We start from the raw sequence: 14,138 nt of genomic DNA on the forward strand, positions 1-14,138 counted from the left end.
CTTCCCCTTGTATACCTCGCACGCTTTCTTCGCATCAGTTTCCTGAAAGCCCCTGAGTTAGCTGTCCATCGCTGCAGTCTGTGGTTCTGTTTCTTTGTAAGGCCTAAGTTTCCATTATGAAAAAGGCCGGATTCTCCGTCTTTTCTCTTCTCCCGCTCTGGATGAACTTTGGCAGCGTTGGTAAGTTAAAATCCCTTTAGCATTCTGTTTAGTTGTGTATTGTTTATTGCTCATCACCTGTCTGGAGGTAGATGTTGTGGTAGGGTGTGTGAGCGAAGTGACACCTCAAACTGAAACATATTATAATTATTCAGTGATGACTGATGAATCGGTGCCACTTTTGACTATCTGGTTTAAAAATGTTGAAAACATTAAAAGACTGTTGATTAATAGTAAAGTATTCTCCCTGTGTATACATGAATGATCATTCACATTCGTGTATGGCTACATGTGTATATATATACACACACACAGAAAATCTATTATTACTCGTTTACATTGTTGTATCTCGCGCTCACAATGCTGTTTTATTGTGTTAAGGTTTACATTCACTTAAGTCATCTTGTAACTGAATATCTGTCAATGTAATGGGAAAAGAGTGCTTTGGTTTGGAAAGAAAACGCATATTGCCTTTTCAATAAACAGACCAAAAGATGTGTGAATAGAAACAAAGACCTTCACAAATCATATTTCTCATGGTGCTGTCTTTGCAAGGCCATTTTACACCTCTCAACCTCACAGATATACTAAAACACATGCATTTACAGATACTTACAGTTAGAGATTACTGAAGTGACCTTAAGAGCAGCGGAAATAGCATTAGTCCCAGTGAGAGGCAGTAGAATTTAAGAGACAGGTAAAACCCCATGACATTAGGCATCACATGAAGAGCTGAAATCGTTTAAATTTACAGTATGTATCCATAGATTAGTTCAGGCCTTGAATTTAACGTACCTAGTACTAAACCTAGTCATTAACAGATGGATGTAATGTGATTACCAAAGTCATGCTAGACTGCAGCCCTTTAGGACCAGAGTTTGGTAACCTTGGTGTATCATCTATTACCCACAATGAAAGTTTTTCATGCTGTCATTAAGGTAGTAACCGTAACAAGTCACATAAGCTATTCAAATGTGGGATTAATATTTAATGTGCCATATCCTCTGTTTAAAAAGTATCTGAGTTTAATCATAAGCTGTTTATTTGCAGCAAATTGACAAAATCTGGATCTGTGATAGGGTCCAGATGATCTTGAAACAGTTTAAAATAAGGTGATGAAATGTCTGAAAGTGTCTTATTTTTACTTTCAGAATTGTAAGATGATGCCTCAAGAATTGACTTTTTTTCCGTATTTGTCCAAATGTAATCATTCAGAGTGGTTTAATGCGAAACATTTCATTCTAAAAATGTACAGACTCAGAACCGTTCACAGTGGTGGTATTAGGAACCAGGCGTCTGATGAGCTACATGCTTCCAAAAGTGCCCTCAAATAAATTTATTACATGAAATGGTTATGAAAACACTACCTGGTGTCTGAGGCATTGTTTTATGATGTGGGGCAAACTCATACCCAAAGAAATGGTTGCATATTCAGATTTACCAGTATTTCACTATCAACATTACTTATAAAAACACATGTAGGTTTACTGGTTGTTTTGGATAGTAAATAAAGCAGCTATATGTGCATTGTGGACATCATGATCTCTGGTTCCTATTAGCTCCACTGGAATTGAATCACTCTGAATGACTGTTTACATTTCAGTGACTGAACATTGCAAAATTTGTGAAATTCCCCTCTAAACTCTTTAGAATAGTTAACTACTCAAAACCATCCAGTCGTCAACTGTTCTGTGGTCAGAAACAGATCAGTGTTGAAGGGCTAAAGGCTGTATAATTATATGGATTTTTTGTTTTATTTGTTGATCTTAAAAAGGTATAAAAAGTATTAAAATTGGATTGTAAAAATTGCACAGCATGAAGTCTTGCATAAAATGCGGTTTGTCAGGCATCTCATATTTAATCTCTCAGAAAGTCAGAATGTAACTTTGTTCTAGATTTTCTGTAGGCAGCAACTATAAAACAAACAGCTACACGCCCTGACAGTATAGTTTCATCTCCATGTATGAAATTATTTCTTTATTTTATAAGAATAGCTATTTGAAAATATGAATCAAACCATAGTGACAACTTCATTTACATATATTGGCACATGACCTACCAATTCTAAATAATAAATTAGATAAGGTCAACTATTTGGTAGACTATATAAAGTTGTATGCAAAAGTCTGAGTGCCCTTAGTTAGATATCGTTTTGTTGATTTTCTAAGTGAAAATGAACACACCCCCTACAGAGAACAGACTTCTGCACATTTTATTACATAATTGCTGTATATCTGCTGAATTTAACTTATTAAGAAAAAGAAAACAATAAACAATCAAATATGGCCTGTGCAAAAGTTATGGCATATTTTTTATTTTCTGTTATATTCAGCAAAGTGATAAAAATTGTGCACTAAAAATAATAGGAACACTGCAGTAAGGATATTAAGCATCTTTTAACTTATTTTCAATTAGAAAAACAATAAATTGCATAGTTTGAGCAGGTGTTCAAACCTTGTTTTTTAACTTTTTCTTTTTGTGCTGTTTATTCAAAGAATAGTTGCATGCAGATGTATTATATTTCCTATATTACATGTTTTGTTAATTTTCTAAGTGAAAATAAGTTGATACATCCTCTACAGAGAACACACTTAAATATGCAATTTTCTGCACACTTTTTTTAATGTTCTGGAAGAAGCATATTGGAAAAAAATAAAATATAAGATGTGCCATACGTTTTTTTGCACAAGCTACATTTTTTATTTATTGCGTGTTAAATTGAGCAAATAAAAAGTAATCATGCATTAAAATGTGCAGACGTGTGTTCCCTGTCGAGAATGGTTTACTTATTTAGATGTAGAAAATCAACAAACTGTAATTGGACCAAGGGCGCCCAAACTTTCGAATACATCTCTGTGAAAGATGAACAGTGATATCATATGTAAGATACACTTTGGCCAATCTTTAACATAAAGGCCTGCTGCTCCTTCAGAGCTGATACTGGAGTCTCTGTTTGGTTAAACCCGCTTCCATTTCCGACCAGACTGGAGGAGCAAGCTGATGGCCTCTGCTTCTTAATGATTAGCGTGTGCACCACTGTGGGTTGACTTAATTAATCTTTTTTTTTTTTTAATTTCAGAAAGAGCTCTGTGCTTTCATTCAAACGCAGTTATTCACCAATCTGATAATATAGTTAATGGTTACAGCAAAAGACAATGGCACCGTTTAAGGGCTATGCACACTTCCCTTAAAGACTATATATATTTGAAGTCTACAGTCAGCACTTTAGAAGTCACATGCTGCTTGACCTAAGTGGTTAGCTGCAAAACATGAAGTGACCCATGTGTTTTTAGCCTGTGGTTTAACACCATAACTCAGAAGTGCATTTGTCTTTCACAGGTCTTACATGTTAAAGTTGGTGATGGTGGCCATGTGAAAATAAAAATGTGATTGTTCTGAGTATCTGACACACACTCAAAACTCGTCACATATGCAATCCCTTTTGGCTTGTGGTGTCCCTGATGCTGCAGTAACAATGTTTAGTTATCTGTGCTAAATTTGACAGGAAGAAACTGTCTCACATCTCAAGACCCAAATGGTTTGCACTTCTATTACACTTCCATATGTAAATGAACATATCTAGGCTAGAATTCCTTAATAGTAATTCATTGCCATAACTCTTGTCTGTCTGTCTCTCAACACGGTGCTTTTGGGGCTGGCTGAAGGTGCTCAGGACAGCAGTGTTACAGACCTAAAAGACAAAGTGATGACTAAAGCGATGGAACAAGCTTCAATGAACATATTACTGATTGTACATTTCTATATTTTAAAGGCAGTTTGGAAAGAATATGTTGTGAAAATGAAATGTAGAGCACGCTTAACTCTTAACACACTGAAGACTTTGTGACTGTGAGTTTGGACAGGAAAGTGTCCCGACTATAACCGCAAGGGTCAACCTCAGATTATCGGAGAGATGAGATGGGACTCACTCATGGTAGGAAACAGTTATCGCACAGTGATCAGATCTTTCAGTGAACAAGCTTAAGTTCTGAGAACATCCTGAACCACCCTTTCAGTGTTACAGCAGTAGAAGAGCTACAATACATACACCGCAGACTGTGATTAGCACAACATTTACATGATTTTCCCACTTATTCAGCATTGCCAAGGTCTCAATGTATTATTATTATTATTTATTTATTTATTTTTATTTATTTATTTTAAAATTATATTAAATAATCATTTGAGGATGAGGACAAGGCAAGACATTCTTTAATATGGTCGCCTCTTTTTTCCTTTTGAAAGCTGCTTATGATGAGTCCAAAATCTGCTACATCTTGGATGCCATTCTGTTCATCTATGGAGTCATTCTAACTGTCCTTTACTGCAGAATGAAGGTAAACACTTTTATTCACTCTCTTTATGCTTTAGTGGTTTAGTATATTGTGAGTCTGTTCAGAATATTTTTGGTTCATATTTAATGTCTTTTGTCTTCATGACTGTTTCTCATTATCCATCATTTCACACCTGTTGTAGATAAAATGCCCCTTTTTACTTCATATCAGAGTGTGCAGAACTATAGTTAGCTCTACAGACAAATACCAGCCCTATATTAGACATTGGATATGAGGACTAATTCATACTGATTCAACAACGAATACTGTTTTCACATTTACAGTTAATGAATGAAAATAGAAAGATCTCCTCTCACGCAAAGGTAAGAGTGTTTTTTCTCAAAGATATTATCTGGGTTCTTCTATTGGCGCATATTTGACATTGTAAGAATAGTAGAACCCTTCTGGTGCTATTTTAAATGATTTTCAAAAAGGTTCGTCAATCTGGAGAACCATTTTACTATGCGAAGAACCTTTTAAGCAGTGTTCTAAGAGTGTACAGTGCTTGTCTTCAGCTCGTGCCTGTGACCATGTCACAGTTCCTCGTAACATTCAGAGCGATATGTATGATTTATGTGAGATAAAGACTGAGTGCTGATTTAGGAGAGATATTAATGATTTACATCTGTAAAGATTTCACAACCAGCAGAATGCAATAGTTAAGATGTGGGAAGAAAGTGCCTGTTAAAATAGCAAATATGCACTGCTCACGCAAACCAAAGGCATAGCTTTCTCATCTGAGTTTCCAAAGAATTCACTTTCTTACTTTCTTACTTAAGCTGAACTTCCTCTTTAGCTTTCAGTTTCTTTTACTGATAAGAAAAGGCACAAGCACTTCAGGCTAGTACTGAGAATTAGATAGAGATTTATTATGGGTAAATCCAGGGTCATAGAGCCAACATGGATTGATCGAGGGTCAGACATGACAGACAAACCAGAATCCGACAGACAAACAACCAACATACAGACAACAATTCAGACAACAATTCAGACAACAATTCAGACAACAATTCAGACAACAATTCAGACAACAATTCAGACAACAATTCAGACAACAATTCAGACAACAATTCAGACAACAACAAAAACCAACAAACACAAGGCGCAAACACAGGGCTTAAATACACAGGGAAAACGAGGGACAGGTGGAAAACAGGTGGAGACAACCAGGGGCGGAGTCATGAAATGAGGGGGCTAAACCAAAACAAATGCACATGGGCTAAACCAAAACACAAACACATGGACAGGACTGGGAGGGGCCAATCGTGACACATTGTAACAATATAAGAACCCCTTTTGGTGCTATATAGAACCATTTTCAAAAGGTTTCCATATAGAACCACATACAACACATTCTCCATCATTCTAAAAAACTATTTCACCATGCAAGCAACCATTTAAGCACAAGATGGCTCTATATGGAATTATTGCCTTTACTAAAGAACCCTCAAAGAATCATCTTTAAGTTAATACGCTAAAAGAACATAAAGAAGAAGAACCCCACAGCCCTTGTTTCCATTTGATTGTTCTGTTCCTCTTCTCTTAAAACAACACCACAGGCAATTACACAGATTTGTAAACCTAAGCCAGACAGAAGCCGAATGTACAGAATGGAAAGCATTAATTCAGCTTAGATGTACTTTAAACTGTTCTTTCACAAGACATACATTATAGTTAGCTAGGTTTTTATTACCTATCAACACTGCTAAAGTTAAAAACGAATATTGTTGTGTGACACTAATACCAGTATAATGAAAACAACTGACACTGTCAAAAACTTTTCATACGTAGAACTCTTAACCTGGTTAAAAGCTGAAGGTGAAAATAATTCACACCATACAAACGGTTGGCTAACCTAATATTTAAGTCAGTGTAGTGTCTTCTGCAGATTAGTTTACTTTGCTAACATTACTGAGGAGCACAAATGCTTTAAAGTGTCATAGACACGACTGAGAAGTCCTCCTGTTACCTCTACAAGCCAAGATGTTTCCACATCATCCACTGAGAAGATGATAACACATCTCATTTAGATAACGGCAGCCACTTATCTAATGTTGAACTGTTCCGCTCTAGCCTTCGCTCATGTATTGATTTTGCCCACAGTGGATAAAAGAGATCACTTTACTTCTGAATGAATTTTATCACTCGGCATGAATTGTAGAAAAAAGAAAATCAATGAAAACATGGTCACCTTATGCTAATCATTTATTTTAACTCAGTAATAAGCAACAAAATGAACCTCTTGCATTTTCAGCTCACAGACACTATAGACAAACAATGTATGGAAAGATAGAGACGGAGAGAAATGGAAATTAATGTATCGTGTTTTTATGTTTGTGTGTTTAGCTATTTTAATGTTTAGTGTATGTACATTTATTTTAGCATTTCTGTTACTGCTACTACTATTAGTGCTACTACTACAACTACTACTACTAATACGACTACTACTAAATATAATAACAACACCAATATAATTGGGCATGGGATATGAGCTGTGAAAAGGTCCAAAATCCATTTAAAAAGCTTGTGCACTGCTGGTGGCAGTAACCAGTGTCTGTCAACTTTGTAGTCAGTGGGTCAGCAGTGGCCCCGTCCTCTTGCCATATGAGAGGTTTAATTTGATGATTTTAGTCAGGTTGTTAATTATAAGTTACATGTCTACCTACAGAGAGATTTATAAAGATCTGTTTATAGATTTTATAGTTCTTTTAAGGTTCTATGCTTATTACTTATTATAGCTGAGATGAAATGGTCACGCAATTATAATGTGCGTGTATGTGTGCGTGTGTGTGTGTGTGTGTATATATATATATATATATATATATATATATATAACTCAAACGTTAACATGATGAGATTGAGCTAAGCATTCTTGCTTAATGTCAGCAGCTGAAAAGCAAGCTTTTTGTGGTTTTGATGGAGGTCTGTGAAGCAACACTGTTAGTTGTGAGGAACCACATCAGGAATCAGTTTTAGAAAATCCTTATCTTTTAACATCTTTTTTGGTATCACATGACCTCTCTTGCTTTTAACACTGCATATCTCCACACATCTTGTTTTCTGTGTGCCGGAAACACTTTAGAAGAGACACATATAGATTAAATCTTCAAGTGTAGTCAAGACTGACTTATAAATAACCTTCAATATCAATAAACATTCAAAAATGTCACTGGTTATAATGTGATATACAGGTGAAACATTTTCTTTATACTATATATGAATTAGGGCATTCAGTTCAAGTTCCCTGCAAATTCTTTGTCATATCAATGCTGTCAGAATAAAATATTGTCTCTCCATTTTTTAAAAAATTTATTATGTTACAGGACTTAACTGCAGCTGCCATTTAAAATAACTTAATAAAGTCTAGATACATTAACCTACATTGAAAGTTGAGAGGTTGAGTTAATTTTGTGGAGATATAAGATTGTGTTATGCGATGATATACACAGATATACACGATGATGCGCACAGTATAATGAAACATGTTTGGGAAACGTGTAACACAAAATATTTGCAGTATACAAAATGTTTGCATTTCAGTACAAAAGTTTGCAAACTTTAGCATTACAGTACAAAATTTGTGAAAAAAAATAGTACAAATGGTTGTTGGCAGTTTATGTAAATATTAATGTTACTGTGTAAATTGTTTGTGAATGATTGCACTGTTCATATTCTCACACTAATTTTGTTCTATTACATTTTACAGAAAGATGCAGCTGAAGGTGTTTATGAAGTAAGTTTTTCTCTCTTTTACTGTTGTCACTATAGATAGCCTAATCTGACCAGTTGGTATGTGTGTGTTAAACCTGGGATACCAGTAACCTGAACACCGGATTCATTTGAGCTAGACATACTTAGACTGTTTTCTTACAAACATGGCCATTTCTGAACATTTGAGGATTTTAAGTGACATTTTACCCCACCCAAACCAGAAGAATACACTTTTGATGAGGGAAAAAAGTAATAAACACTTAACTAAACACAATAAAACACTAACTATATACAGGTACACAGCCTATAAACTAAATAAATAACTAAATAGTACATTAAAAACCATAAATAAAGGAAGTTACAGTGTGTGTGTGTGTGTGTGTGTGTGTGTGTGTGTGTGTTTAAGTAACTTATGGTTTGTTATTGCTTTCTTGATGTTTTGGGACAAAAAAACGAATATCTTTCTATTATATTATTATTAGCATTTTTTGACAACAAGTAGCTACTCTCTTTACTGCTTAAACTGCTGATAACATTTTATTACATATTTTATTATAAATCATTTCATTGAATGGAGTCATTTGTGGTTGTGCAGTGAGGCTGCTCTGATACCTCTGGTCACTGAAGCCTGTTTTCCTTATATGCTTATCTGATTGCGTCTGTTTCTTCCATAAGGCCAGTTGTAAATTTTATATTTCCATCATTTATCTGGCGGCAGTGACGGCAATGTTTTGTTGCAAGTTGCTCAAAGCCTTTAAAAGTGTGTGTAAACAGTGTATCTGTGCTGCCAACATCCTGCACAATCACACCTTAGATGTAGATTATTTTTGCTAATTTGCTGTTATAGTTTTGCTGCTGTTTGAGGATTTCCTCCTTGGCTTAACAATGAACAGACTGGCTGTGAACTTCCTCAAATACCAGTAAGGCAAGGTTCACTGCTATCAAAACTTTTTTTTTTTTATGCATTAGTGAAAACGCTTTTGTTTGCATTTCTTTCAAATTCAATACAGGATTTTTCATTGCATATTATATTACCAACATAACAATTTGCATTAAAATCTTCAGAATCTGTAAATTCCAAATTTCTTTTGCTTTAATGGCAGTGTGCAGTTGAGACTCTGCAAGTTTGTGCAAAAGCTTCTAATGAGTAGATAAGAGAGAGTGGTCTGAAAACAAGCTTCAGTGGATATAAAAAAAAAAAACTTTTGTTCAGACCTAGAAATAATGCAATATACAAATGATTTAATATATAAATAATATATAAATAATTTGACAAATTGTTTTTTTCTGTTTTGTTTCTTATAAATATTGTGTGTGATATTTATAAGGTTTTCTTCAAACAGCTATATATATTATATATATATATATATATATATATATATATATATATATATATTTATACATACACACAGTACTGTGTGAAAGTTTTAGGCATCTAAGCAAATTTTTTAACAATTTACTTCAGCGGTGAGCTTATCACAATATACACTAAAATAAAGTCGTATTCATAATTCAAATAAATATAAACAATAAAAAGTAACAAGAATTTCTTGGGTCCATATTCTTCCTTGACACCTTCACTGCCACTACAGAGACTTGTTAATATAATCCATTACATCATGAGCACAATTTAATGAAGCACTGATTGGTCAAACCAGGAGTTTCTATTTAACTACATATAAGACTGGGCTTCCTCGAGGAGATGTTTGAAAATGCTTAAACAAACACACCAACATCCACAAAATCACTATTTATTAAATATATATAAGTTATTTATGTAAGTCATGCATGTATGAATTTATGCATATATTGATACACGCATCATTTATGCATGAAGGGTTTACAATTAGTTCCCTGTAGAAGTCTTTCATTTGCATTTGAATATTCAATAGGTGTAATATAGGAAGCATGTAGGTTAGTGTGAAATGGCTTTATCTGGGGCATTCCAACACTCAGTCTATACAGGAAGGGGTCAAACAGAAGTATAACATACTCAAAAACCAGAAATACAAGGCGAGAGTCAAAACACAGGCACAAACAAAAGAAAAATAGCTCGACACTCAGTAGCTACGGCTTCACAAACTAACCTGCAAAACAGAGGCAGCATGTATGATATTCAATGTCCATGAAATGTGAAGGTGTGTGTAGAAGAAAATGGGTGGAGCCAGAGAGAGTTCAAGTGGAGTCTCCCCGCATGGGGAAGACATTAGGTTAACCCCATAGTTCCTCATATTGACCAAATGTCAAGGTGGACACAGTTATACAAGCTGAGGGGATATTTATATAATCACTCAGAGATTGCAAGATTGTGATTAGTTGCAGCCTATGAGCATCCCGCTTTTAAAGGGCCCATATCGTGCAAATCTGAACTGAGCTAATTTTTTAATGAATGTCTTTGATATTGTATAAAAACTTTGCTACATTTTCAAAACACGCCGTTCACTCTGCAGATCACAGAGTCTTTATATGGAAACTTTGCTGCAAAAAGGTTCTGTGCAGGTATATTTTTCATTCATCAAGGTACAAACAATGTGAATGTACCCTCAAAGGTTCAACAGTGGTTTTAAGGTCCAATTGTGTATCTTAAATAAGCTTTTCCAGGTGAAAAGCACATATTAGTACCTTTGGTAACCTAATGTTTCAAAACATCTTTCTAAGTTGGTGAATACATTTTTTTATTTTTGGAATCACGTTAAGCCACTGAGTTTCCACACACATTAAACCAGCATCGCCCTGGTTTCCCTCATTGGTACAAATAAATAAAGTAGGGCAAAAAAGCAGTTAGAATCAAAGCTTACCACTTAGTTTCATTTCTTCTCTTTTCTGCTGGCACATAGTCTTAACTTGTGTGGAGTCATTTTTTCAGGCATAATGTATGGCCTGTTTGGCCTTTTTGGAAATGTCACTGACACACACCACATTCTCCATCTCTCTGTCTCTTTCTCAGGGTCTTGCAACACGTTCTGAAGACACCTACGAGACCATCCAAATGAACAAGACCAAAGCATAAGGAAATCGAGAGAGCTAACCCTGATGCTGTATCGTTTTTTTTAGCATGTACCTTTAAATTCATGTTGTACAGATTCATATAACAATCATTCTCTATCAAAGAGTGTTTTGTAATGATTTATATGTAATATATGTATCGGCATAATGCTTTGCTTCAGGTACTTTTTGTGGAAGATAGATATGAATTTAATATCAGATAATTACCTGTGTAAATGGAAGAGAGCAGGATTGGTTGACACAGGAGTTGGTTGGTACAATGAGACACTAGGGAGAAAAATGTAGCATAAAAACGATTACCCATACTTCATGGTGTCAAGAGCTCAGAATATTACTATTTGTTCAGGTGGGGATGATGTTTTTATTTTTTATGTGTTTAAAAATGTGTTTTAAAGAGAGAAATTGAACATTTTAAATATTAGATCTAGTCAGTATGTTTAGTTAGTATGTTAGTAGATGCCTGTTGTCCTTTACATTATATTAAGGTCATGTTGACTAGACCAAAAGAAATCGTCCAAAATTCCCCTGAAAATTCCCCTTATATTCAAAGTAAAGTGTGTTTTTTTCCTTCTCCTGTAAAGTTCTCATTTTGGAGATACAAGGTTTTGTTCCAACAGCAGTGATATATTACTTTATTTTATTTGCAGCACAGATACTGCACTGCTTCTATTACATTCACACAAACTTTGTAATGCATTGTTCTTACGTCTAAGCACTTTTCTTTTATTTGAACTTAAATTAAATTTAGGCAACACACATAATGTCTACAGTACAGCCTAATGGCTTACCTGGAAATGAAAAAGTATAATCAGTTGGTAAAGTGGCCCATTGTTTCCCTTAATAAAGTTCTTCAAGTTATTCTTCAATACAAATCAATGAAAATATGTTTCATTTAACTCTTTGTTTTATTATTCAAAGAGATTATTTGCCTGCCATTTAATGTTATAAATTAATATATATATGTTTGTGGTTTGGAGGTTTAGTTCTATTTCTTTTTGTTCCTTCATTCTTTGAAGGTATAGCCTTTTAAACCCTTAAAATCCCAGGCTTATTACATACAAAGACTCATTATTCAGTAATGATAGGGACTCCAGTGCAAGCTAGTTGAGCTATTCTTAGATTATAGAAGTGTATAATGAAGCTATGGGCCCACTGTAAGGCTGATGGCCTATTAGGGGTTGATGTTGTGGTACCCATCTCCATAACATGTGACATGTTGAAGCTGGTTGGCATGAGCGCACAACACAATTCACTAGTTCTAGGAAAATGTCTATTATTTAGCTAAGATATTCAGCTTTCATCTGCTGCTAGTTGAGTTATCCTATTGTATGGCATTCCTGGGATTTACATCAGAGATTGAAGATCAACCAACCTGCTCTCCCCTAATTACCAAGCAAAGAGCTATCATTTTAAATACATGATAAGCTTTATCCTGAAGTTAGTAAAGTTACACTGATCTGTTTAATATTTCTGACTATTGCTTCTTCTGTCCTGATTATAATCTGTGTATATGTAACTTTCAAGAAGTGTATCATGACCTTGTATAGTTTTTTCTTTAAATGAACTATTCACTATTTGTATTAAATGTCTTAACCAAAACGGTTGGCTTGCACTGTCAATTTTATTGAGGTTGCATTTCTGCATTTGGCTGCCATGGCAACTTACCCCATCTTCCGACCACACAAGTGTCCGAGTCAGTTCCTGTTTTGTGACCATGTGGGCTGTCTGACAGATATAGCCCAGAGAATTCAACTACAACTGAAGACACAAATTTCCACCACTCTCATGTGTGCCAGTCTGTGTGTGAAAGTGAAAGCGAGTGGGGGATGAAATGTGTGAGTCCGTCTTGCTCGGTGCAGTTTGAAAACCAACACTAAAGAGAAGTGTTTCTGTAAAAAGACAAAAAACAAAAAAAAATCTGGACCTGTTCCTAACGCTGGTAACAGCCGGTAACAGTGTCTGCTCAGTGTCTACAGAGGAGGAGCAAGCATAATGGAGATGAAGCACATTGGTAGACACTAAATGAAAGAACTGAAATGACCAAAATAAGACCTACTAGCTGAGTAAGAGTGAATAAGTGAAGTGGAAAAGGAAGAGAACTGTGGTAGTGGACCCTGTAAAGAGGCTCAGCAGACAAAGAGGAAGAGCTCAGAGAAAACAGAATGAGCCAAACTGTGCTCTGCTACAAATCCTCCATCAGGCTTGACTGAGCACTGGAATGTTTAAAGGTCTCAGCAGCGAGTTAACTGAGTGGATGTTGTTGACGGTGAGTGTGAGGAGGCTGGCAAATGGCCATTCAACACTCACTCTTAATAAAGTAGGTATACGGGTGTGGAGGTGTTCACCAGAATCTTGATCTTTTACTTCACAAGGCTTAGTTTCTCCAGGAAGGAGGTCCTTTCACTAATCATCACCCATGTATACCATGATCAGACATCACTGGAAAGCTACAAACTGTAAACTGTAACAGTGATTCAAGCGCAGCTAATCCAGTGTGGTAAAAGTGTAGTAGATGGTACACTTACAGGACCTTATGTGATCATACTTAACCTCATGTTTGACATCTCTCCAGCCTATACACCAGTGTACGGTAGCAGAATCATGGGAAAACTGCTTATAGGTTAAACAGGTTTTTAAAATCACTTCCATCATAAGATATATCTAAATCCTAAATAGAAGTATTATATATGTACATATGCTTAGTTATTTCATTCAAAATACCTGTGCAATAAATGTAATATGTGCTAAATATGTTTAAATATGCCATTTTAAAATATTTAATTATATACACATATGTATATTTATATATATATATGGAAATGTACAACAAACTTGACACTTTTTTAATGTAAATGTATTTCCATTGCTTATGGGAATTATGTTTATGTAGATAGAAAAATAAATCATGCAAAAATATATATCTGTGGT

At 35.0% G+C, this 14,138-nt stretch overlaps 1 protein-coding gene across 1 annotated transcript; it reads left to right on the forward strand.

Annotated features, from left to right (window-relative positions):
- Window positions 1-17: 17 nt before the first annotated feature.
- fcer1g (Fc fragment of IgE, high affinity I, receptor for; gamma polypeptide) lies at window positions 18-12,809 on the forward strand. The gene is made up of 5 exons (XM_017718845.2): window positions 18-180; window positions 4,405-4,496; window positions 4,778-4,816; window positions 8,200-8,226; window positions 11,152-12,809. Exons 1-5 carry the CDS (start codon window positions 117-119, stop codon window positions 11,212-11,214), a joined length of 285 nt encoding a protein of 94 aa, XP_017574334.1. The 5' UTR covers window positions 18-116; the 3' UTR covers window positions 11,215-12,809.
- The last annotated feature ends 1,329 nt before the right edge of the window (window positions 12,810-14,138 follow it).

The sequence above is a fragment of the Pygocentrus nattereri genome, chromosome 2 (assembly GCF_015220715.1).
Source record: "Pygocentrus nattereri isolate fPygNat1 chromosome 2, fPygNat1.pri, whole genome shotgun sequence".
Classification (NCBI taxonomy): Eukaryota; Metazoa; Chordata; class Actinopteri; order Characiformes; family Serrasalmidae; genus Pygocentrus; species Pygocentrus nattereri.